The 24,935-nt window shown below is 46.2% G+C and overlaps 1 protein-coding gene across 3 annotated transcripts in view; it reads left to right on the top strand.

Annotated features, from left to right (window-relative positions):
- FBXO9 (F-box protein 9) overlaps positions 1-24,935 on the top strand; it is a 244,069-nt gene that overhangs the window by 76,822 nt on the left and 142,312 nt on the right. For all 3 annotated transcript variants that reach the window (XM_029595721.1, XM_029595720.1, XM_029595719.1), the window contains 2 exons: positions 7,171-7,270; positions 18,246-18,376. In XM_029595721.1, coding sequence (XP_029451581.1) covers positions 7,171-7,270; positions 18,246-18,376 — 231 coding nt within the window. The remainder of the gene's footprint in view (positions 1-7,170; positions 7,271-18,245; positions 18,377-24,935) is intronic.

The following is a 24,935-nucleotide window of genomic DNA, read 5'->3' as shown; positions in this document are numbered from 1 at the left end:
GCACTGACCATCGTGTCTCTGGCTCACCAACTGCAGTCTCAGCACGCTGCGACTGCACGCCAATTTCTCATCGTTCAGTGACATATGGCATCCTCAGTCCATGTCACACCAATGGCCCGCTTGGCCATGAGGCTCATGCACTGGACTCTGAGGTCTCAATGGACTCAAGCTATTCAGCCTCTGTCGACTATTGTCCACATCACCGACTCACTCCGTCTGTCCCTCGCCTGGTGGAAAAATCAGAACAATCTCCCCCAGGGATTGCCCTTCCAGATTCCACATCCTTAAATCATTTTAACCTCTGGTGGGGAGCCCATGTAACCGATCTGCAAACACAAGGCTCTTGGTCTCCAGAGGAAGCCAAACATGAGATAAATTTCCTAGAACTTCGAGCAATAAGATATGCTCTCAGGACTTTTCAGGATCGCCTGTCCAATTAGGTCATCCTAATTCAGACGGACAACCAGGTGGCCATGTGGTATATCAACAAACAGGGAGGCACAGGCTCCTTCCTTCTGTGTCAGGAAGCTGCGCAGATTTGGGCGGAAGCCCTCTCCCATTCGATATATCTCAGGGCCACCTACTTGCCGGGAGTGGACAATGTGCTGGCAGACCAGCTGAGTCGCATCTTTCAACCGCACCAGTGGTCTCTCAAGCCCTCAGTAGCGAACACCATCTTCCAACAATGGGGATATCCTCAGATAAACCTCTTTGCGTCCCCTCAGAACCACAAAGTGGACAACTACTGCTCCCTCATTCGCAGCAAACACTCTCAGCCCAGAGACACATTCTCCCTCTCATGGGCAACCGGTCTGCTTTATGCATTCCCTCCACTTCCTCTTCTCTCAAAGATTCTTGTGAAGTTACGTCAGGACAAGGGAACCATGATCCTGATAGCACCTCATTGGCCTCACCAAGTGTGGTTTCCAGTACTTCAGGATCTCTCCATCCGCAGGCACCTTCCCTTGGGAAAGGACCCGTTCCTGATCACTCAAAAACGACGGGAGCCTACGCCATCCCAATCTTCAAGCCTTGTCCCTGACGGCATGGATGTTGAAAGGTTAATACTTCAATCACTTAACCTTTCAGATCCCGTTTCCCGTGTCTTGATTGCTTTGCAAAAGCCTTCCACGAGAAAATCTTACTCTTATAAATGGAAAAGGTTCACGTCATGGTTCTCTTCTCAGTCCCTTGACCCCTTTTCCTGTCCAATCCCGAAGTTTCTGGACTATCTCTGGCATTTGTCAGAATCAGGTCTAAAGACCTCTTCCATCAGAATGCATGTCAGTGCGGTAGCCACCTTCCATAAGGGTATCGAGGATGTTCCTATATCAGTACAACCCCTTGTAACACGCTTTTTAAAAGGCTTGCTCCATATCAAGCCTCCATTACATCATCCGGCCTTTTCTTGGGACCTTAATCTAGTTCTGGGTCGGCTCATGAAACCACCATTCGAGTCTCTTCACTCTTGTGAACTCAGCTATCTCGCATGGAAGGTGATTTTCCTTTTGGCAATCACTTCAGCGCGCAGAGTTAGTGAATTGCAGGCCCTAGTTACCTATCTGCCTTACACTAAACTTCTGCAGGACCGGGCGGTACTCCGCACGCCCTAAATTCTTACCTAAGGTAGTCTCGGATTTTCATCTAAACCAATCCATCATACTACCTATCTTTTTTCCCAGGCCCCATGCCAACCCAGGAGAACAGGCTCTGCATACCCTTGACTGTTAACGGGCTCTAGCGTTTTACCTAGACCGTACAGCGGCCCACAGGGAAAGCACTCAATTGTTCTCTTTCCACCCTAACAAGTTGGGAAAGCCTGTGGGTAAGCAGACTCTCTCCTCCTGGTTGGCGGACTGCATATCCTTTTACTATCAGCAAGCGGGCATTCCATTTCAAGACCGTGTTAAAGCACACTCTGTGAGGGCCATGGCGACTTCAGTAGCACACCTACGATCGGTGCCACTTCCTGCCATTTGCAGGGCTGCAACCTGGAGTTCTCTCCACACCTTTGCAGCCCACTATTGCTTGGACAAAGCCGGAAGACAGGATTCCATCTTCGGCCAGCCTGTCCTTCATAACCTGTTTACAACATGATGTACCAACACCTTTCCACCTGCCCGGTGGGGTTCAGGATGCCCTCTGCCAAATTCCACCCCAGTGGTTGTGCTTGTTGCACGCATTTGGGTACATTTGGGGCAGGTTCGGACATCCTCAGCTCGGTACTCACCCATATGTGAGGACTACCATTCTGCTTGTCCTGTGAGAAAGCAAATGTTGCTTACCGGTAACAGGTGTTCTCAAAGTCAGCAGGATGTTAGTCCTCATGAAACCCTCCCGCTGCCCCGCGGTGTTGGGTTCGTAACGTTTTGTTTTATTTTTCGGCACTGCCTGTAGCTTTCAAATAAGACTGAAGGGGGACCCTTGCTGGCTTGCAGGTTGGTGCCATGCTGGGCATGCCCAGTAGGGGCCAGTCAAAGTTCTGGAAACTTTGACAGAAGTTTTCCATGATTGGGCTCCATCCTGTGATGTCACCCATATGTGAGGACTAACATCCTGCTGTCCTGTGAGAACACCTGTTACAGGTAAGCAACATTTGCTTTATCTATAGCAATAACACCACCTGGCTTTCTGCCTCCTTACACATTTACACCCCATGCAACAATCTCTATTCCAAAAATAAACTTTTTACAAGTTCCTTCTCCAAAAACAAGAAGACTAGTCTCTACCAGACAACGTGCCTTTTCCATAGAAGGACCCATTCTTTGGAACACAATCCCACCCGACATTCAATTAACTGCAGACATAAAAGCGTTCAAGAAAGCCTTCAAACATCTTTCTGCAAGACTTCCCTGATTTATGTACGTCCTAACCTGTTTTGTTTTTCTTTTTACAATTTTGTTCATACTTTTATTTACTTAACATGTTATTTTAGACTTATTTTAGTTTTAGATTTTAGTCTTTAACTCTATTATGAATGTACTCTTGTAACCCATCCCGAACTTTGGAGGGTACGTGATATAAATACTTTAAAATAAATATTACAATGTACATTGAAAGCTTTCCTTATCCAGTTTGCGTTCAGTGACTCCACATACTATGGTTCCGTCTGTAGCATCAGCTTGTGCTCCTTTTTTTTTTCTCCCTAATACAAATTCTGTATCTGGCATGTAAAAACTGCCTGACCACATTGATAAAGTCATCCTTATCAGGTCCTCTCACAGCAACCATTAGTGAAACTTGTATTCATCAAGTCTTGGCATCACAAGATTTCTTATAGAATTCATACTTCACATAAGGACATTTTAAGTGAATGAATCTGTCTTGCACTTCCATATATATATATTCCCATGTTTTTCATCATAAACTTCTAATGTTAAAATCCTTGCTAAGAATTCTAGTGGTCTCCCTGAAGGTAGTGGAACTTCTGGGTGACATAAATCAGTGCTCCATACTTCATCTCCGTCCTCAGTTTCTGAGACTGGTAGCTTGGAAGTTGAGAAGAAAGTCATGAAGTCTGAGGTATTCTGAGAGTCATTTTTGGACTCTTATAGGTGAATTTTAAAAGCCCTACACACGCCAAATTCAGGAGATAGGCGTGCGAGTTGGGCTGATGCCCGCCAAGCAGATTTTATAAGCCACCCATGTGTGCATGTATCTCAAGGGGCGGGTATGGTCTGGGCGTGGATGTATTGGGAAGATCAAGAGATGTGAATGTAAATACTTATGTGGCCAGGTGTGTGCCAGGGTCCTCTGCCACGTAACTTTACTAATGCTATGCATGGCGTGTAAGTTTAAACAAAATAATTATAGGCTAGTCTGAGGGGTTTTACAGGTTGGGACTAAGAGGGGAAAGGAAGACTAACAAATTAGGTGGGGTTTGGAAGTCCTATTCCTAAACTGGGCTAACTGGGAAAACTAGCTATGGTGTAGGCATGCATCCCTTACAAAATTCCCTCAATAGTAGATGCAGCATTTGCGCGCACATGCACACGTCCATTTAAAATTGTGTGCGCGCGTCCTGGCTATTTTATAATATGCGTGCATTTACATCCATATGTTATAAAATGGATGCATCTCTGGATGCGAGCCAGCAAATGCGTGTACATGTGTGTCTGTGCGGCTATTTCAAAGGTACCATCTTAGGGTTCAAGAGAGCTTTTACCAGCAAAGTTGGCCATTCACTCGAGATATTTTGCCAAATAGTACTAAGACAAGAATGTGAGAACAAGCTTAGGACTTAGGGTCTAGACCTAGAGTGGAGTGTGAGGAACTGAGGGTTCATGTGGCTTCCATTTCTAATGCCAAAAGATTGATGATGTCCATGTGATCTTTCATCCAGATGTGGTGAGATTCCTCAGAGTCGTAAGAGTAAAGATCTAAGACAGTGATTACCCAACCTTTTTTGTGTCCTGGCACACCAGGAATTGGGCTCACTTCATGGCATACCAATACCTTCCCTGTCCCCCACCTCCCTGTTGTTGTCATTCTTTTATTCCTCCATCCTCCAATCCCTGCCATCATCACTTTCCCTTCACTCTCCCCCTGCCCCCTGAATCATCACCTTTTCTTTCCCCTCCCCCCCTCATATCATCACCATCTTTTCCCCCTCCCTTCACTCCAGTGCAGTTTTAATCTGCTCTCCACTACTCTTGGCATCATAGCCTTCTCTTCTTCCCTTTCTCTCTACGCCTTGGCATAAATATAGTCTCTTCCCTCTTCTCTCCCCTCTTACCCCTGCATCATCACCTTCTTTCCTTTTCTCTCCCCTTACCCACTGGTGTTATCACTTTCCCCTCCCCTCTCTCTCCCTCCATTCCGCTGGAATCATCACAATCATTTTCTCCTCCGTGCTTCATCCCGCCATCCTCCTGGTGGCATCACAATCACCTTGCCCGTCCTACCCTCTCCTTCTACTCCCCCTGACATCTCCATCACTTCCCTTTCCTACCCTCTCCCCTCCTTAACATCAGTATTTTCTCTTTTGTTTCCCCAACACCCCCAGCTTCCTAGCAAATTCAGCTGCCTCTTCCAGCAGCACTTACCTGGTGCTGCTTCTTTCCTCTATGCCTGTTTCCCCTCTGTAATGGGAATTGCATGGGCCAGCAGGACTTGTGAGCCTACAGGGTCCTGCATGCCTTTTCAGCTGCAGAGGAGAGGAAAGCGGGCAGAGGGGAAAGCAGAAGCAGCAGCAGATACCTGCTGCTCTGACTCCCCCTGCTGATGGGAAGATATCCTGCAGACCAGCTGTTGAGGGAAAGAGAAACTGGATTGCCACAGCACCATAGCTATAGCTTCAGCACACCAGGGAAACATTGATCTAAGATACTGAAACTTCTGCGTTTATTAAAGTTTGAATGCAGTACTAAATGCTTTCATGGGACTTTTGAGAGCCCCTGGATATAATCTCTATTTTTTTTTTACTATTAGGATAGTATTTTTGGTTGCAAATGCTTAGCCAAGAGTGTCATTTTTTTTATGCAATTCTTTGCATGCAAGATTATGTTAAGGACAGTTCTAAGTTGTTTTTGTATGTGTGTTTATTTGTTTGTGTTTTTGTTCCTAAGGCTAGTTCTTTGTTGCACCCACTTTGTGCCCAAAACCTAAGTAGATTAAATCAATGTTGCTTTACTCTGTAGATTGCTATAGGGCCCTGAAGTAATGTTTGCAGGAGACTAAATTTATAGGTATTGTAATGGTGGTTCTCTTCAGTGCTGGTAAGGGGATTATCAACCTCTTAAACATTCATCTCTGGATGGCTTCATATTTGTATCATTGAAGTTTGCAATATGGCTCACACACCTTCCAAGTAAACTTCTACTAGAAAATTTTCCAACTTCTATGTTTCTGTAGAATTATGCAAGGCAGTTGCATGGGGTTCCATTCATACCTTCATAAACATAAAATGGACAAATGGTTGTCATCATGCAGATATAGAAATGTTATTCCAGCTGCTGTAAATGCCATTTTGTGAGGTACTGCTGTGCTTTGTACAAGTGATTAGTGCAGGGAAGCAGAATAGTGGGTTTTTCTTGCCTACATTAAACTTTCCTGTTAACTCCTACAGCAGTTATGACAACCCATTCAAATAAATCTCCGGAAGCTGTTGGCCAATACAGGATTTATTGATCTGTGTTACATAAATAAAATATTAATTTAAAGATTATCTATTAACTTGTGTTTTTCTTAGTACCATTACGCTGGGGAAGTGCTCCAGCTGTGATGGGAGGATTACACTTTTTGGACAGCAGTAAGTTACAGGTTCTAACTGCTCTATAGGAATGATTATAATGGGAAATGTAAGGAAAATGACATTGTAAGCATTCTGGCAAAACCAAATGTGACAGGCAGCCCAGCGACAAGGACAAACTGGTCTTCATAAACTTAAAACAAATATATATATAAAAAGGAAGAACTCTAGGTGGAGTTTCAGGACAGGGAGGAACTGAAACTCCACACCTTAGAAACTACAAATGGCCTACCTGGGGAAGACAGAGTGGGTAGCACCAGGAAGGGGAAGGTAGGAATAGTTTCCCTGAGGCCTTAGAGGAAATGACAGAAGAACCAGCCGAGGCTGGAGAGAAGTAGGCCAGCTACCGCAGGACAGATGTTGCCTGCCCCAGGACACAGCTAGAAGGCTGCCTGTGAAACTCTCCCTATCTTTCTTTTTTTTTAACGGGACCACTGAAAAGGTGCTCTCCTGAGAGTCCTGACATATGTCATCATTCAGCTTTATAAAACTGATTTTATTTCTAGTGAGTAGGCAGTGCTCATCTGACTTCCGGATACAGGCTTGTTTGCAGTCTGCCATTGGGAATAGTGTATAAAATAGAACCAGCTTTGTGTTATAGGAGCTCCTCCACTGGAATCCTACAGAATGTTGCCCTATAAAGCAGCGGGCTGGCTATGCTTCATATGTTAGACTCTGGCGAAGAGTGATCAAGAAACCTAAAGAATAGAACAAAGTGTTGAACAAAAGAAATCTTTGTTTAAATTAAAGTCGACTCTTTTAAAGAGGAAAGGTAAGCCTTGGCAGGGGAAACAAGAAGTTTTCAAGCTTATAGTGGCTGTCTGGGATGAGAAGAAACCTTGTTGATCTTCATACTAAGCACTGGACTTTGTAATCATTTCTATAATTCATGTCCCTTATCTTGCTGTCTTTCATTGCAGCTATCAAGTTTTATCGCAGGGCCATGCAGCTCGTGCCAGATATCGAGTTTAAAATTAACTACACATGGTCTCCTGATGGTGATGGAGTCGGCAAGAGCTAGTATGTATCCTGTAGTCCTTGTGTACTGTGACCAGAAAACTACATTTTTAGCCATTTTGAGATTCAAAATTAAGTTTATGGCCACAGATATAGCAAACGTTAATGTTTGTAAAGCACATTCCTCCATCAGCAACTTTGTCATTAATTTGATAATTGAAGAAAACTAAAACAAAACACATCCTGCACATCTAATATCTCAAAAACAGTGGGCGCGTACCAGAAATTTTTCTAATGCAAACCCAACAAACTATCAAAGGAAAACATTAGATTTTTTAAAATAAATTTTAGCCATTGGTGCAGTGCTATTTACATTTATATAGTTTTACTATTTTGCATTTTTTAGATTTCATATGTCTAGGTGTTACCACTGACAGCGAATGCTGCCTTCTGTAGATATAAAGATCAAACCAGGAGCCTTCAGCATGAGCTGATCCCATTTTTTTTTTGTTTTGTTAAAGTGAAATTGCAGATAATTCTACACACAAAAGAAGGCACAGCCGATGTAAGAGAAACATCATACATACATACATACATACTAAATTATTTTCATTTTTAGCCTTAACCACTTGGATGAAAAGTTTATTTACAAACTTAATATCTGCCTACAATAACAAACACATACAGCCAGCATAAATGCTTGAGAAAATGGGTGTAACCAGCCTAGTGCTGGGGAGAAAGAAGGGAAGTAAGTGTGCTGAACAGATTGTGGAAATTGCTGAGACTTATGACATCCAGGAGGTTGCATTAGAGGCAGCTGTTCCCTTTGAATGAGCAAAAATGGAAATCTGAATTTTTCTGTTTCAGACATCTTTTATGCATGATATTAACCTCCTGACCGATGTATGGTTAGATGCAAACTATTTTAAGACTCCCAGGGTCTGAAGATAAATTTAGAAAGGTACAGATTTTTTTTTTTTGGCCTGGCAATTCTTCCTGCTCCCCAGTAATACTCCAGCTCAGTTGGAACTAGGGCCGGGACCTAGTACCATGAGCTTTGATTCACAACTACCTCGGGCTTTTTACTCTGCCTACAGGACCTGAATATAGTCTGCTTTGAAGTGTCCAAAAGGTGGAATATAAATAAATCTTCCCATCCATCTCCAACATATTTAATGTGGTCATTACAGTGATGATACTGGAGCTGTGTAGTCATAGGCCCTGAATACAAGTACCATGTGTCACTTTTAAGCAATGACCATGACTCCTTCCCTTTCCTACAGTTTTCAAACACTGCCTTCACATCATCTCGAGTTAATCTGTGGAGCGAATGACCCATCTCTGGGATGGAACCTCAGACCTTGCACATGATGTATATTTTAGAGGGCATAGAGTCAAACAGGATAAAAGTATTACAGGACACAGAGTACACCGTAGAACCTTTATGGATAGAAATCGTATGTGAGAAGGGAAGTAGAATAGCAGAGGTGGTGGTGGGGGGTGTATTATCATCCACATGGCCAGAATGAAGAAAAATGCTAACTAATTAGGGAAGTTAACAAAATTAGCACCATGGTAATAATGGATGATTTCAATTAATCCAGTACTGACTAGGTAAATGTCACATCAGGACATGCTGAAGAGGTAAATTTCGTCTGGTATAAGAACTGACGAGGGGGTGTTATTATCGACCTAATCCTTAATGGAACACATGATTTGATGCGAGAGGTAACAGTGTTGGGGGTCACTTAAGAACATGCCATACTGAGTCAGACCCAAGGGTCCATCAAGCCCAGCATCCTGTTTTCAACAGTGGTCAATCCAGGCCATAAGTACCTGGTAAGTCCCCAAAAACTAAGTCTATCCCATGCTACTGATGCTGGTAATAGCAGTGGCTATTTTCCAAGTCAACTTGATTAATAGCAGGTTATGGACTTCTCCTCCAAGCACTTATCCAAACCTTTTTTAAACTCAGCTACACTAACCATATCCCCTGGCAACAAATTCCAGAGTTTAATTGTGCGTTGAGTGAAAAAGAACTTTCTCAGATTTTAAATGTGCTACATGCTAACTTCATGGAGTGTCCTCTAGTACTTCTATTATCCGAAAGAGTAAATAACCAATTCACATTTACCCATTCTAGACCTCTCATGATTTTTAACACCTCTATCATATCTCCCCTCAGCTGTCTCTTCTCCAAGCCGAACAGTCCTAACCTCTTTAGTCTTTCTCCCAGGACAAGCAAGATGGTAGTCCTCACATATGGGTGACATCGATGGAGCCCTATCACGGAACACTTTTGTCAAAGTTTCTAAAACTTTGACTGGCACACTTAGCATGCCCAGCATGCCACTAACCCTGCAGCCAGCAGGGGTCCCCTTTCAGTCTCTTTTTTTTTTTTTCCCCTGCACAGCAGTTGCCTTGCAGTTTAGGAGCTCCATGAGAAATTTCTCACAACTTTCCTCATGGAACTATTTGAAGTTTATCTTCTCAAAAAATCCCTCAGCGGGGTCCTCCATCGCGCTCCGTTGCCTCTGACGCTCGGTAAATGTGTTTTCCGGTACTTGTGGTTGGTTCCTGGCAGCTTACCACTTCGGTGCCCGACAGTCACAGATGGCGTGCCCGCCGAATTTTAATATTGCGACTGGGTTTAGAAAATGTCCCGAGTGTTCGAGGACCATGTCCATAACGGACCAGCTTGATGTTACGGTTATTGGTGTTTGGGTGGATCCTTAGACCCACTGGCAGCTGACCACGCCCATGGGTGGCAGTCCCGTGAAAGACCACGGTGTCAGGCTAGACTCTGGACACACAAACACAGATTAAATCTTTATTTAAACAGTTTTGGAAACCACCAGAGGTGGCAGTAGTGAGTAGAAGATGTTGAGCCCGACTGGGTGGGTATCCCACAGGACGCTGAAACAGCGGATCCTCTGCTTGGCTGTGCTGTAGTGGAAAGAGACTGAGAGTTATGAGTACACAGTGAGAAACATACAGAGTTCCAGGTAGAATAGGAGAAGCTCTGAGACAGGGAGAGCAGGCCCTCGAGGAGCGAGTACCTGATCCCTTAGAGCAGAGAGACTCAGTGGTATTGTACTCACACAGCGGTTCCACTAGACGAGAGGTCTGGCACTGGAACAGAGGGCAGGCCCTCGAGGAGCGAGTACCTGGTTCCAGGGAAGCAGTACTGTGGAATAAATGGTAGTTGTACTCATAGATGGATACTGTTAGTGAAGTCTTCCAAGAAGAAAGGATTGTAGATGCAGACAGAGTCTCAGGGAACATGGGCCCTCAAGGAGCGAGTACTGGTTTCCTGATAGCACCTGAAAGAAGCAAAAGAGGCCCCCGAGGAGCGGGTACCCCCGTTAAGCAGTAAGAGTTCCAGATATCACTGGAGTGGCAGAGTAGCTTCGGTACGGAGAGCGAATCCCATCCATAGAACCCGAGTCGTTGCTAACTCGATTAGCTAGCAAAAGAGGTAGGCTTAAATATCCGGGCAGTGTGACTTCATCTCAGGGGGACGTCCCTGAGGTTCGCGCCAATGAGGAAATAAAGATGAGAGCGACGTGCGCGCCCTATGGTACCTTGGAGAAGCATGGCGGGAAGCAGCACCAAAGCCAGTCCGAGGACGCCGGAGAGGTCGACAGACAGACGCCGCGGCAGCCTGTAGTCCAAGGTGAGCGGGAGGAGCCGCAAGAAGAGTAAGGTAGGCGGGGCGAAGCCGTCGTAGACAGACTGTCGCAACACATGAAGTATGTGTGTTATGCTTAGGCCCCTTGCACGATGTTCATCGATGTCCTAGTTGTGCACAAATGACCCCCAAAGGCTGCTGCGCTCGCCTGGACAAAATGGAGCAGTTGTTTGCTTCAAAACAGACTGTTCCATCGATGCCAGTTCAAGCGCCACAGACTGTGGAGGGTCCATTGACCTCGGAGACTATTCCCAGGAGCACCGTGGACAGGGTGACAGTCAGTCACCGCTATTGAGGATATCTGTGTCATCGACCTCTGTGCCGGGGAAAGACCGGACCAAGCACCGAGGGAAACAGACACCGGCACCGACAGGCGTCCCCTACCGGTGCAGGCACAGATACCGCAGCGGCATAGACTTCCATCGAGCCGCCTGCGAAGAGGGCCTGGGGAGAGGAGGCCACATACTCCTCTGGCCCCAGGACCCCTAGGCGTTACCCACCAATGCCGGACATCCCGTGGAGGCTCCAATTGATTCCAAGCCTGCCTCCTGCCCCGATCGCCACCACCCATGCCGGCTTCCTGGGAGGAATTGGACCGCATGATCCAAAAGGCAGTGCTTAAAGCCTTACGAGGCTTCCAATCGCCGCCGGCACAGGCCTCCATACCAGCCCCGGAACTGGCTCCCTCAGTGGCACTGCTCCTCGAGCGCCTCAATACGCTCATCCGGTGCCTTATCGAGTCATCAATCATGGCCTCCGCAGGTCCCGATTCTAGTACCGGGTTCCTCGGAGGAGGAAGGATCTATTCTTGGCCACATCCCTCCACGGGAACAGTCGATGCCGGAGCCCATGCCAGGGCCTTCGGGGCTACCGGTACCCAAGCGCACCTCATCTGCCCCGATGCCGATTCCATCGATGCCTTCCCGCCCTCTCGGCTTTGGCATGCTTCCTCCATCGGGAGCTCCACCGGGAGAAGGCGAAAGTCCCTATAATCCATTGGGCCAATGCATCCTCAGATGATTCATCATGGACATTAGAGGACCTACTCTCAGAGCCTTCACCGCCAGAGAAAAGGCAAAAATCTCCTCCAGAAGACCTCTCCTTTGCCAATTTTGTCAGAGATGTCTGAGACTATACCTTTTACACTGGTCATGGGGGAAGATGCTCGCCATAAAATGTTGGAGGTCTTTCAATTTGTAGATGCTCCAAAAGAAATAATGACAATACTGGTACATGAAGTTCTTTTGGACCTCAAGCACCGCCTGTGGGAACATCCAGGTTCGGTACCCCCAGTCAATAAAAAGACAGATGCTACCTACCTGGTTCAACAAGCCCCAGGTTTTCAAAAGAGTCAGCTGCCCCACCACTCTGAAGTTGTGGAATCAGCTCAGAAAAAGGCTAAACGGTCATGTCCACATTCTTCTGCCCCTCCTGGTAAGGAACAGAAAGCATTGGATGCGTTGGGACGAAGGAGTTTCCAAGGGTCCATGTTGATATTGTGAATTGCAGCATATCAACTATACATGACCCAATAAGAACATGCCATACTGGGTCAGACCAAGGGTCCATCAAGCCCAGCATCCTGTTTCCAACAGTGGCCAATCCAGGCCATAAGAACCTGGCAAGTACACAAAAACTAAGTCTATCCCATGCTACTGTTGCTAGTAATAGCAGTGGCTATTTTCTTAGTCAGTTTAATAGCAGGTGATGGACTTCTCCAAGAACTTAACCATTCTTTTTTTAAACCCAGCTATACTAACTGCACTAACTACATCCTCTGGCAACAAATTCCAGAGTTTAATTGTGTGTTGAGTGAAAAAGAACTTTCTCCGATTAGTTTTAAATGTGCCACATGCTAACTTCATGGCGTGCCCCCTAATTTTTCTATTATCTGAAAGAGTAAATAACCGATTCACATCTACCCGTTCTAGACCTCTCATATATCCCCCCCCCCTCAGCCGTCTCTTCTCCAAGCTGAAAAGTCCTAACCTCTTTAGTCTTTCCTCATAGGGGGAGCTGTTCCATTCCCCTTATATTGGTCGCCCTTCTCTGTACCTTCTCCATCGCAATTATATCTTTTTTGAGATGCGGCGACCAGAATTGTACACAGTATTCAAGGTGCGGTCTCACCATGGAGCAATACAGAGGCATGATGACATTTTCCGTTTTATTCACCATTCCCTTTCTAATAATTCCCAACATTCTGTTTGCTTTTTTGACTGCCGCAACACACTGAACCGACAATTTCAATGTGTTATCCACTATGATGCCTAGATCTCTTTCTTGGGTGGTAGCATCTAATAAGGAACCTAACATTGTGTAACTATAGCATGGGTTATTTTTCCCTTTATGCATCGCCTTGCACTTATCCACATTAAATTTCATCTGCCATTTGGGTGCCCAATTTTCCAGTCTCACAAGGTCTTCCTGCAATTTATCACAATCTGCTTGTGATTTAACTACTCTGAACAATTTTGTATCATCTGCAAATTTGATTACCTCACTTGTCGTATTGCTTTCCAGTTCATTTATAAATATATTGAAAAGTAAGGGTCCCAATACAGATCCCTGAGGCACTCAACTGCCCATTCCCTTCCACTGAGAAAATTGTCCATTTAATCCTACTCTCTTTTTCCTGACTTTTAGCCAGCTTGTAATCCACGAAAGGACATCGCCACCTATACCATGACATTTTACTTTTCCTAGAAGCCTCTCATGAGGAACTTTATCAAACGCCTTCTAAAAATCCAAGTACACTACATCTACCGGTTCACCTTTATCCACGTGTTTAATAACTCCTTCAAAAAAGTGAAGCAGATTTGTGAGGCAAGACTTGCCTTGGGTAAAGCCATGCTGACTTTGTTCCATTAAACCATGTCTTTCTCTATGTTCTGTGATTTTGATGCTTAGAACACGTTCCACTATTTTTCCTGGCACTGAAGTCAGGCTAACCGGTCTGTAGTTTCCCAGATTGCCCCTGGAGCCCTTTTTAAATATTGGGGTTACATTAGCTATCCTCCAGTCTTCAGGTACAATGGATGATTTTAATGATAGGTTACAAATTTTTACTAATAGGTCTGAAATTTCATTTTTTAGTTCCTTCGGAACCCTGGGGTGTATACCATCCGGTCCAGGTGGTATACTACTTTTCAGTTTATCAATCAGACCTACCACATCTTCTAGGTTCACCGTGATTTGGTTCAGTCCATCTGAATCATTACCCATGAAAACCTTCTCCGGAACGGGTATCTCCCCAACCTACTCTTTAGTAAACACCGAAGCAAAGAAATCATTTAATCTTTCCGCGATGGCCTTAACTTCTCTAAGTGCCCCTTTAACCCCTCGATCATCTAACTGTCCAACTGACTCCCTCACAGGCTTTCTGCTTCGGATATATTTTAAAAAGTTTTTACTGTGAGTTTTTGCCTCTATGGCCAACTTCTTTTCAAATTCTCCTTTAGCCTGTCTTATCAGTGTCTTACATTTAACTTGCCAATGTAACTGTTGTGGACCCTTAGTCCGGAGCGAAGGATGATATCTCACCAAGGATCAGCCCCAATGAACTCATCTCCGGAAGGTGGTATGGACAACAGCCCTGCTAGAGATAAGTTCCAAAGACAGCCAGGTGGCCCTCCAAGGAGCGGATAGCCTAGGAGCGTCGGGGAACCCCCGAGGAGCAGGTACTACTGACGTTCCTACTGGTGCCGGGTATCAAGGAAGAACAGTCCGGTCCAAGGGTATGAGGCAGGCGGTGAAGAGCTGAGACGAAGACCAAGACGAAGCTCCGGGGCTGGCAGCAAGGTGCGGAGTCGAGGTCCAGGCAGAAGATCCGGGGCAGGCAGCAAGGTGCAGAGTTGAGGAACGAACCAAGGTCAGGGCGGGCAGCAGACAGTCGAAACCGAGAAACCAATCTGAAGTCAAGCCAGGGGATGAAGGAAGCACGAAGAGGCAAAGGCAGGCAAACCCCACAGGAACCTTGTTGCAAGGAGACTTCCAGGTCCCAGGGAGAGGTTTAAATCTCCCTGGCTGATGACTTCATCTTCCGGGACCTGCCTGGTTTTCGCACCGCGGCCCCTTTAAAGGGTGGAGCCTGCCGCGCTCTACCTGATGCTACCTGCAGGGAAGCCTGGGAAGTTGCGCCGCGGACCGTGCGTGGCCTGCCGCGTCAGAAGGGACCCAGTGCTGGTGGGCCAACGGAGGTAGGGGGACCTGGCCGAGGGCTGTTGTGGCACCTGGCCGCGGTAGCCAACGCTTATGCATTATCCTATTTCTCCTGTTGGATCCTTCTTCCAATTTTTGGATGAAGATCTTTTGGCTAAAATAGCTTCTTTCACCTCCCCTTTTAACCATGCCAGTAATTGTTTTGCCTTCTTTCCACCTTTTTTGATGTGTGGAATACATCTGGACTGTGCCTCTAGGATGGTATTTTTTTAACAATGACCACGCCTCTTGTACACTTTTTACCTTTTAGCTGCTCCTTTCAGTTTTTTTATTACAATTTTTCTCATTTTCTCAGTTTCCCTTTTGAAAGTTTAGCACAAGAGCTGTGGATTTGCTTACTATCCCCCTTCCAGTCATTAATTCACATTTGATCATATTATGATCACTATTGCCAAGCGGCCCCACCACCGTTACCTCTCTCTCACCAAATCCTGCCCTCCACTGAGAATTAGATCTAAAATTGCTCCCTCTTGTCTGTTCCTGGACAATTGCTCCATGAAAATGTCATTTATTCCATCCATGAACTTTATATCTCTAGCATGTACCCAGTCAATATTGGGGTAATTGAAGTCTCCCATTATTACCGCACTACCAGTTTGGTTAGCTTCCCTAATTTCTCTTAGCATTTCACTATCAGTCTCACCATCTTGACCAGGTGGACAGAAATAGACTCCTATCACTATAGTCTTCCCTGACACACAAGGGATTTCTACCCATAAAAATTGTGCATTTAGTCTCATGCCTCATTAGTGAGTTGTGGGCCAGACAGAGTAGCCAGTTTCACCTTTGAACTGCTAGGGGATAATACCTGTCATGTGAGCGGTGTCATGGGCATGGTTCCTTGCTGGTCAGTGGCGGGGGCTAGGCCTTAGGTGGAGTGGTGCTGCCTGAAAAGATTTAGGCCTGTGAATGTGTTGTCTTGCTGGATTGTGGCGGATGACCATCTTGTGTTATCAAGGGCTCGGGCAGGTTGTTAATAATTGGTTAAATAAAGCTGCGGCCTGTTGATTCCCGTATTGTATTTATTTGTGAAAGTGATTTGTAAAAGGGTGGATGAGAGTGAAGTGAAGTCCTGGTTTCGTCTGTGTTATTTTTTTCTGTTTGGAGGGATAAAGGTGAGACGTTTGACTATCTCATGAGATGCTCTTGAGGAAATTTAAAAAGTCATGGGATAGGAAGCAATGTTCTGTTGTGGATTGAGAACTGGTTAAAAGAGAGAAAACAGAGTATGGCTAAGTGGTCAATTTTCTCAATGGAGAAAGGAGAATAGTGGAGTGGCCCAGAGATCTGTATTGGGACTAGTTTTTTTTTTTTTGTGTTTTTTTAAACATATTTGTAAATAAATGAGATGGGAACAGTGAATAAGGTGAATACATTTTCTGATACAAAATGATTCAAAGAGGATTGTTAGAAATTGCAAGAGGACCTTGCAAGACTGGGGCACTGGGCATCCAAGTAGCTGATGAAATTTAATGTGGACAAGTGCAAAGTGATGCATGTAGGGGAGAGCACTCAAGATTATAACTACACAATGCAAGTTTCATACTGGGTGTCACCACCTAGGAAAAAGATCTAGGCATCATATCTTTTGCGTAATGTACGGTGGCGGCAGCCAAGAAAGCAAATAGAGAGCTAAGAATTGTTAGGAAAGGAATGGAGAATATCATAATGTCACTGTATCACTCTTATCATGAGACTGAACCTTGAGTATTGTGTGCAATTCGAGTCACCACATCTCAAAAAAGGGAAAGCGGAATTTAGAAAAGATACAGAGAAGGGCAACCAAAACAATAGAGGATGGAATGATTCCCCTGTGAAGAAAGGCTAAAGAGATTAAGGCTCTTCTGCTTAAAGAAGAGACGGTTGGGGGGGGGGGGGGGAATATGATAGAGGTCTACAAAATGAGTAGAGTTGAATGGGTAAACACTAATCTGTTTGTTCTTTCAAAAAGTACAAAAACTTGAGGACATGCAATGAAGTTGCTGGGTAATTCGTTTAAGACAATATTTTTTACTCCATGCATAATTAAAGTCTGGAATTCATTGCTGGAGGATATTTATTTATTTATTTTATTTATACCTTTTATATACCGACTTTGGATATGGTAAAATCTGTTAGTGGGGCTGGGTTTAAAAAAGGTTAGGACAAGTTACTGGAAGAAAAGTCCATAAACTATTATTAAAGTGGATTGGGGAAATCCACTGCTTAGCCCTAGGATAAGCAGCATGGAATCTCTTGATCTTTTCAGATCTTTCCAGGTACTTGTGACCTGGATTAGCTACTGTTGGAAACAGAATACTGGGCTTGATGGACCTTTGGTCTGATCCAGTATGGCAATATCTTATGTTCATATGTTATGTTCTTGTGTATTGCACAACATGAGTGATAGTTAATGAGAAGTTATTTAAGATATATATGAGGAATTATAAATGGACAAGGGTAGTATTTAGAATCATGTCATTTGTTTTTATAGGGATGTGGGCGCGATCCATTAGGAACTGGACTCAGACTACCAAGTTATTTCACATTTTGTCATCAGGGCCTTTTCAAATGTTAACTTTTATTCACTATTTAACTGAGTCAGTGAACTGGAGGCGAAAGGTTCTATATCCCTGTGCCAGTCCACTGAAATATCTAGGCCTCAGGACCATCATATGCTTAGCAATACTTTACAGCTACTATTGCTTAGCATCTCGAGACATTCCAGCTTTTACTTAGAGCTTATGTGCATATGGAGGGAGATGCTTGTTTTATTTCTGAAACTTTTAAAACTTCTTACATGATCAACTGTGGGTAGCTAAGTTTATAGCAAAAATGTAATGACTCATTTTGTTAATTAGAAATCCGAAAATATTTTTTAGTGTAGGTTAGGCACTGCAAGCTCAGCTGTCTGAAGCAACACAAAATGTTTATTAGGACTCATACAAGGCAGCTATATGTTATAGCAAAATCACAAGATCTGTACGGATTTTAAAATTTTCCCCAAAGTGTGGTGATCTTTTTTGGACCAACAAGTTTATTTCTTGAGACAGGAGAAAATGTAGAATGTTTCTACCGAGAATAGATTTTGCATAGTTGTATGCTGTTGTATTAATATCAGACTTTGTTTTTTGGTTTCCTTTGCAGCATGGAGGATGCTGATGAGGATAGCAAGATGGCCGACCTGCTGTCCTACTTCCAGCAGCAGCTAACATTTCAGGACTCCTCCCTTAAACTGTGTCAACCAGAGCTTGACATTGGTCAGACTCACATCTCAGGTGGGGGACATAGCGGAAATATTTTTTTCTTTTCAAAAAGTAAGAGTTTCTTTTGACAAATAGGCTTAAGCTATCACATTTTTAAACTGACTTCAGTCTCAACAGGATGTCATATCTCTTTCTAAATTCTGGCTTTTCAGATTTTTAAATTTTACTTAATCTCAATTTTCTATGTTCCCAAGGAGTCATCACAATGAGGTAATTTTTCCAGGTTACCCTGCAGCACAAATGATTAGTAGTTATGAATCCATGGGTATTCTGTCTCTTGCATGAGAGGGGTATTCTTGAAATACACCCAGGGTTAGTCAGCCTGAAAAGCTTCTTTAAGCCTCACAGAAAAATTATTGTAGAAGTAGGAGCTGCGGTCTAGTAATTAGAATAGTTGACTACATCCAAGAGAGCTCCTGAGACTTCTGAGTTGCAACCTTATTTTGCTCTGAGGAGCTTGACAAGTCACTTTACCTCCCTCTGAGTTTACCCAGTTAAAATTGGGTGATGATAGAAACATTGTCCCTTCTCCCCTTTAAAGTGCATTGGGATCTAGTTTGGATGAAAGATATTATACAAGCCTAAACTCTTGTTAGATGTATCTCATTGTGCTTACCTCTAAACTTATTTTGAAAGAAAATATCAACGTTTTGTCATGAGCATATTTTTCTTTGTACAGCTTTAGATACCTTTTTTAGTTTGCTCATATATTCCTCATCAGTTATTTTGTTCATAGTCTTGTTATTTTTATCCCAGTGGTTACATTTTCACAGAGGGATCAGAATAAGAATCATAAAGCTGTTGTGTGTTCTGAATGACCCTTGCGATTTCCCTGTAGTATTTCAAAATTTGGTTCCCAAATATGCATGTACATTGTAATGTTCTCCTTTAGGATCATAGATTTTATCCCAGGACAAGCAGGATGATAGTCCTCACTTATGGGTGACATCATCAAATGGAGCCCTGACACGGGGAAACATTTGGCTGGCACACTGAGCAGGCCCAGCATGCCATGATATTCTCAGCCACAGGGGTCTCCCTTCAGTCTCTTTTTTTTTCTGCTTTGCTGTAAGCATAGCGTATTAGGAGCTGTGTGAGTTTTTCCCCTCACTTTTTCCCCACGGAAAAGATATTTTCAGTCACAAAATAATTGTCATCGGGTCTCCCTTCGACATAGTAATTGGTGAGTACTTTTTTGAGTCCATTTTCGGTCAATTCCTGTCACCCTCACTTGGTATCCGCAGGTCATCGACCGTTATTCGGCCTAACTTTCTACATGGCCTCTGGATTAAAAAAATGTCCAGATTGTAACCGAACTATGTCGATTACTGACCCGCACAATGTTTGTGTTTTGTGTCTGGGATCAGGCCACGATGTCCGGGCTTGTACAACTTGCGCCCAGATGACACCAATTGTGTCCCGATTGGACAAGATGGAGGAGCTGTTTAAGAAACTCACTCCATCGTCAGCGTTGTTCCAAGAAAAATATCACCCTCTGAAAAACATCGAGGAAAAAAGAGGACCGATGACCATCCATCACCAACCCCATCAGGGTCCTCCATAGCGTCTTCCTCGGCATTTAAGGAACATAGAGAAAAAAGACACCATCAACACCGTTCCATCACTGATCCATCAGATGGAACGAAACCGGCATTGACCTCGAGCCAATGCCCAAGCGAGTCCGGGTACTGGAACCAATACACCCTTCTGTACCTGAGGAACCGAGGCACTCTCCACCAGAATCGGTGTTAGAGACTGTGCCACCATGTTCAGTCGTGGAAGTGCCAGTAGCGCCAGTCTTACCTTCTCCTGTGACAGTGGACCCAGTCCCAGTCTCCAGGGAAGAAGAGACTTCCATGGTCCAGCAGGCCATCGTCGAGGCTTTTCGAAAAATTTCAGCCTCCCTCCATGCCACCATCGGTAACAACACCGACTCCGGCATCGACATTGGATCCGTCGATTTTTCAGCCTTTGCTGAATAGAATCGACGCATTGATTGATTGGAGTTTTTCCTCCACCGGCACACACACAGACTCTTCCAGTGCAGCCATCAACTCCATCGATGCCAAAACATCCACTGATGATTCCTTCAATTCCAATACCAGGCTCATCGGAGGATGATGACAGGGATTCGGACTCTGTCCTGGGACCATCGGGCCTTCAACATCACCGAATACCAACAAGACCGATGCCAGTAAAGGACCCTCGTTGCCATTGCGTCCCGGTCCATCAGGTGACACCTGACATCGGATGCCATCGAGACCCATCTATTTCCCCATCGATTCCTTTACCTCCTATGCTACCAAAGCAGATTCCATCTAATTCCTGCTTCTAAAAGAAAACACCATCTGCAAACACAAGAACCAGATGATCCTGAATCACCTTACCATCCTCACTATACTCCTTGGAAGGATGTAGACACTGATACTGATTCAGAGGAATTAGTCTGAACTTTCTCCACCAGAAGAGAGGAGGAAGTTCCCTCCTGAAGATTTGTCATTCACAAACTTCATTAGGGAAATGGCGGACACAATTCCTTTCGAATTACTGACTGAGGAGGACACAAGGCTCTAGAAGTCCTGCAATTCGTTGACTCATCAAAGGAGGTAATGCAATACTATTCACGAAGTCCTGTTGGAACTCCAGCATAGGTTATGGGAGCATCCTTGCTCGGTACAGGCTGTAAATAGAAGAACAGATGCCACATACCTGGTGCAACATACCCCAGGTTTCCAAAAGCCTCAATTGCCTCATCACTCTGTGGTCGTCAAATCGGCTCAGAAAAAAGCCAGGAAACAAAAACCACACTCTTCTACCCCACCAGGAAAAGAACAGAAGTTCTTAGATACCTTAGGGAGAGAGGTTTTCCAGGGATCCATGCTGGTATCTCGTATTGCGGCATACCAGCTTTATATGACACAGTACCAAAGAAACTTGTGGAAGCAAGTTAAAGGTATTGCCGATGATCTCCCTCAGCAACAGCAACTGGCTTTGAACACACTAATTGCAAAAGGGCTTGAATCTGGCAAACATGAGGTACGGGCAGCTTATGACTATTTGAGACATCTGCCAGCCTATCAGCATCAGGAATTAATGCAAGGAGGTGGGCTTGGCTCAAGGCCTCGGACCTCAGACAAGAAGTCCAAGAGAGACTGGCAGATCTTCCTTGTACTGGAAAGAATCTCTTTGGAGAAAAAATTCAGGCTACCGTCTCTCAGTTGAAAGATCACCACGAGACACTCCGTCAACCCTCTAGACTACCATCGGATCAGCCATCCTCAATAAGAAAATCGACCAGAAGGGAAACCAGGAGACCCTTCTATAGACCTAGAAGATATTACCCACCTACTTCTTCAGCGCATTCATACCGTCCACCACAAAGGGGACATGCACGCCAACCAAAACAGCAAAAAACCCAACCACCGCCACAAACTGGACCAGCAGCGGGTTTTTGAAATGAATCAAGAGAACAGAAGCCTTTCCATCAACCCTATGCCCCTCTTACCAGTAGGAGGTCGACTCCATCATTTCAAAACACCAATGGAGTCTCATCACAAAAGACCAATGGGTGTTAGCCATACTAAATCAGGGATACTGTCTAAAATTCAAAACAATACCCCTGCATTCTCCATCCATTCCACTTTGGACAAGCATGGTCATCACGCCTTAACTTCAAGTAGAACTTACTTATTTATTTATTTATTATTTTTATATACCGACATTCATCTCAATTGAGACATCACACCAGTTTACATTCAGGTACTGTAGGTATTTCTCTATCCCCAGAGGGCTTACAATCTAAGTTTTTGTACCTGAGGCAATGGAGGGTAAAGTGACTTGCCCAAGGTCACAAGGAGCGACAGCAGGACTCAAACCCTGGTCTCCTGGTTCACAGTCCACTGCTCTAACCACTAGGCTATTCCTCCTCCCTACTTGCTACTTTGTTGACTGCCACTTGCTACTTTGTTGACTGCCAGGGCTATCGAACCAGTTCCCCGGTCTCAACAAGGCAAGGGGTTCTATTCCCGCTATTTCCTAATTCCAAAGAAAACAGGTGGCCTTCGCCCCATCTTAGACCTCCGCAATCTCAACAAATTTGTCCAAAGAAAAATTTCGGATGGTATCTCTGGGAACCATCCTTCCATTACTTCAACGGGGAGTTCCCTGTACGTACAGGATCAGTCCAGACGGTGGGTTATGTCCCCCGTCCAGCAGATGGAGTCAGAGTAAAACTTCGAGGGTGCTGGTATATAAACTGGTGCACCCTCCTAGATCCTCAGTATCTCTCTGACTCCAGCAGATGTGAGAGGGGATCTCGTTGTTTCCCCAAATTAGGGTTTATTACTCTACATATATCTATATTATTATTCTCTCTTTCACTGATGGATCAAGTTATTTAAAAAAAAAAAAAAAAAAAAAAAAGACTTTTGTTCCTGTCAGAAGGGAGCCGGGGTTCTTGGCTCCCCTGATCAGCCTGCCATAAGGACTGCCTCTTACCTCATTTATCTCTTCCTGTGATCTTCAGGGGTAAGCTTGGGGGTAGTTTTCTCAGTTTGTGTTATTTTTTCCTTTCAGCGCAGGTTTTGGACGCCTTCTGAGGTGGATGCTGGTGGGGCCAGCCTCTCCCCTCCTTTCCGTTGCGGCGGCTCACCTCCCCCGCGGCCCTGCGACGCTTCATTCCCCAGGGCTGCAGGCGGCACGGAGGTCCCATTCCCCTGCCGTCCCCGGGGTTGAGAGTGTTTGGGCGGGTGTCCAAGGGCACGGCGAGCCCGCTCTTCCCGCGCCGCGATCTTAGGCTTTCCCGAGGGGGGGGCTCCTCCTGGCGTGCTACACCCGACTTAGCCCTCGCGCGATGCAACGCGCGCGCTGCCCGTCCTGCGGCGGCCCGGGCCAGGGCGCTTCGAGGGACGGTCCATGCGGGCGTTGTCTCCCCGGGGGGGAGACGAGCGCTGCCCTGCCGACGATTTCGCCGCCGCGCCCGGAGCGCCGCGGGCCTCGAGGGCTAGCCCCGCCCCCGTCTTTGGCGGGAGCGGCGGCCATCTTAGACCTGGAATGCAGCGCGGACTCGGACGCGGAGGAGCCCACTGAAGATGTTTTGCCGTCCGCCCCCCCGACCTCAGATTCGGGGCCTCTGCCTTCCACATCCGGACTCCCCAGGGACCCCCTGCCCCCTCCCTCGGCGGGTCCGCTCAGTTTTTCAGCGGACTTTGTGGTGCTGATGCACCAGGCGTATTTACAGAGCCTGAGCCCTCAGGGGGGGGCAGCTCTCGCTCCTCCTCCCGCCAAGGTTCCCAGGCCCTCGGGGGTTACGGCTGCGGTACCGGGGACCGGAGGGGGCGGCACCAGGTTGCCCCTGAGTATACCACTCTCCCTGGGGGGCCCGTCACCCTCGCCGAACCTCGGGGGCGACCCACTGTTACAGGTGGATGACGATTTGGCCTTATCAGCGCATCTGGAATGTGATGATCCGAGGGTCCTTCGCATCTTCCGCCAGGATGAATTGGCGGATCTTCTCCCACACGTTCTCAAGGAATTGGACCTCGACCCTCCCGTGGAACCCCCAGGGCCCCCGGCTCCCTCCGTGGCTTCGGCTACCTCCAAGGGTGACCCTGTATTGGCGGGTCTGCGTCCCATAGCGAAGACATTTCCCATTCATGATTCATTTCTCCATCTTCTGGTGCGGGAATGGAATAACCCGGAGGCGTCCCTTCGGGTCGGCAGGGCGATGGACAAGCTCTATCCGCTTCCGGGGGACTTTCTGGACCTGCTCCGGGTCCCCAAGGTTGATTCAGCGGTGTCTGCCGTCACCAAGAGAACTACCATCCCAGTCACAGGAGGCACCGCACTGCGAGATGTTTCGGATAGAAAGCTGGAGGTCGCCCTCAAGAAGATCTTCGAAGTCTCGGCGCTGGGGGTCCGGGCGGCCATCTGCGGTTCGCTGACGCAGAGAGCCGGGCTTCGATGGGTCCAACAGCTCCTCACCTCTCAGCAGTTACCGCCTGAGGAGGCGGCTCAGGCTGACCGTCTGGAGGCGGTCATTGCTTACGGGGCGGATTCCCTGCACGACCTGCTGAGGGTCCTGGCCAGGACCATGGCTTCGGCCGTCTCTGCCAGAAGACTTCTGTGGCTCAGGAATTGGGCGGCGGACGCCTCCTCCAAGGCGAGCCTGGGAGCTCTGCCCTTCAAGGGCAGGTTTCTCTTTGGAGAAGACCTCGATGAGATCATCAAGACCCTGGGGGAAAATTCGGTCCACAGGTTGCCTGAGGACCGGCAGCGTGGTTTTCGATCATACTCTGGGAATGCCAGGAATCGTTACCGCGCCCAGAGGCGGTACCGAGGCTCCAGGACACAGAGCCCTAGGACGCCTTCCACCAGGTCGCAGACGTGGACGCGGCCCTTTCGAGGGCGCAGACCGGCCAGGGACTCCTCTTCCCAGGGAGCCTCCGGCAAGCCTTCACAATGATGTCAGGCCAGTCCACTCCTCGCTGCCCCGGATTGGAGGTCGCATCGCTTTGTTTCGCGAGGAATGGACCGACATCACCACGGACCGGTGGGTCCTGGATATTGTAAG

Source organism: Rhinatrema bivittatum, chromosome 3 (assembly GCF_901001135.1).
Source record: "Rhinatrema bivittatum chromosome 3, aRhiBiv1.1, whole genome shotgun sequence".
Lineage (NCBI taxonomy): Eukaryota > Metazoa > Chordata > Amphibia > Gymnophiona > Rhinatrematidae > Rhinatrema > Rhinatrema bivittatum.
This window is presented reverse-complemented; position numbering and strand designations above follow the sequence as displayed.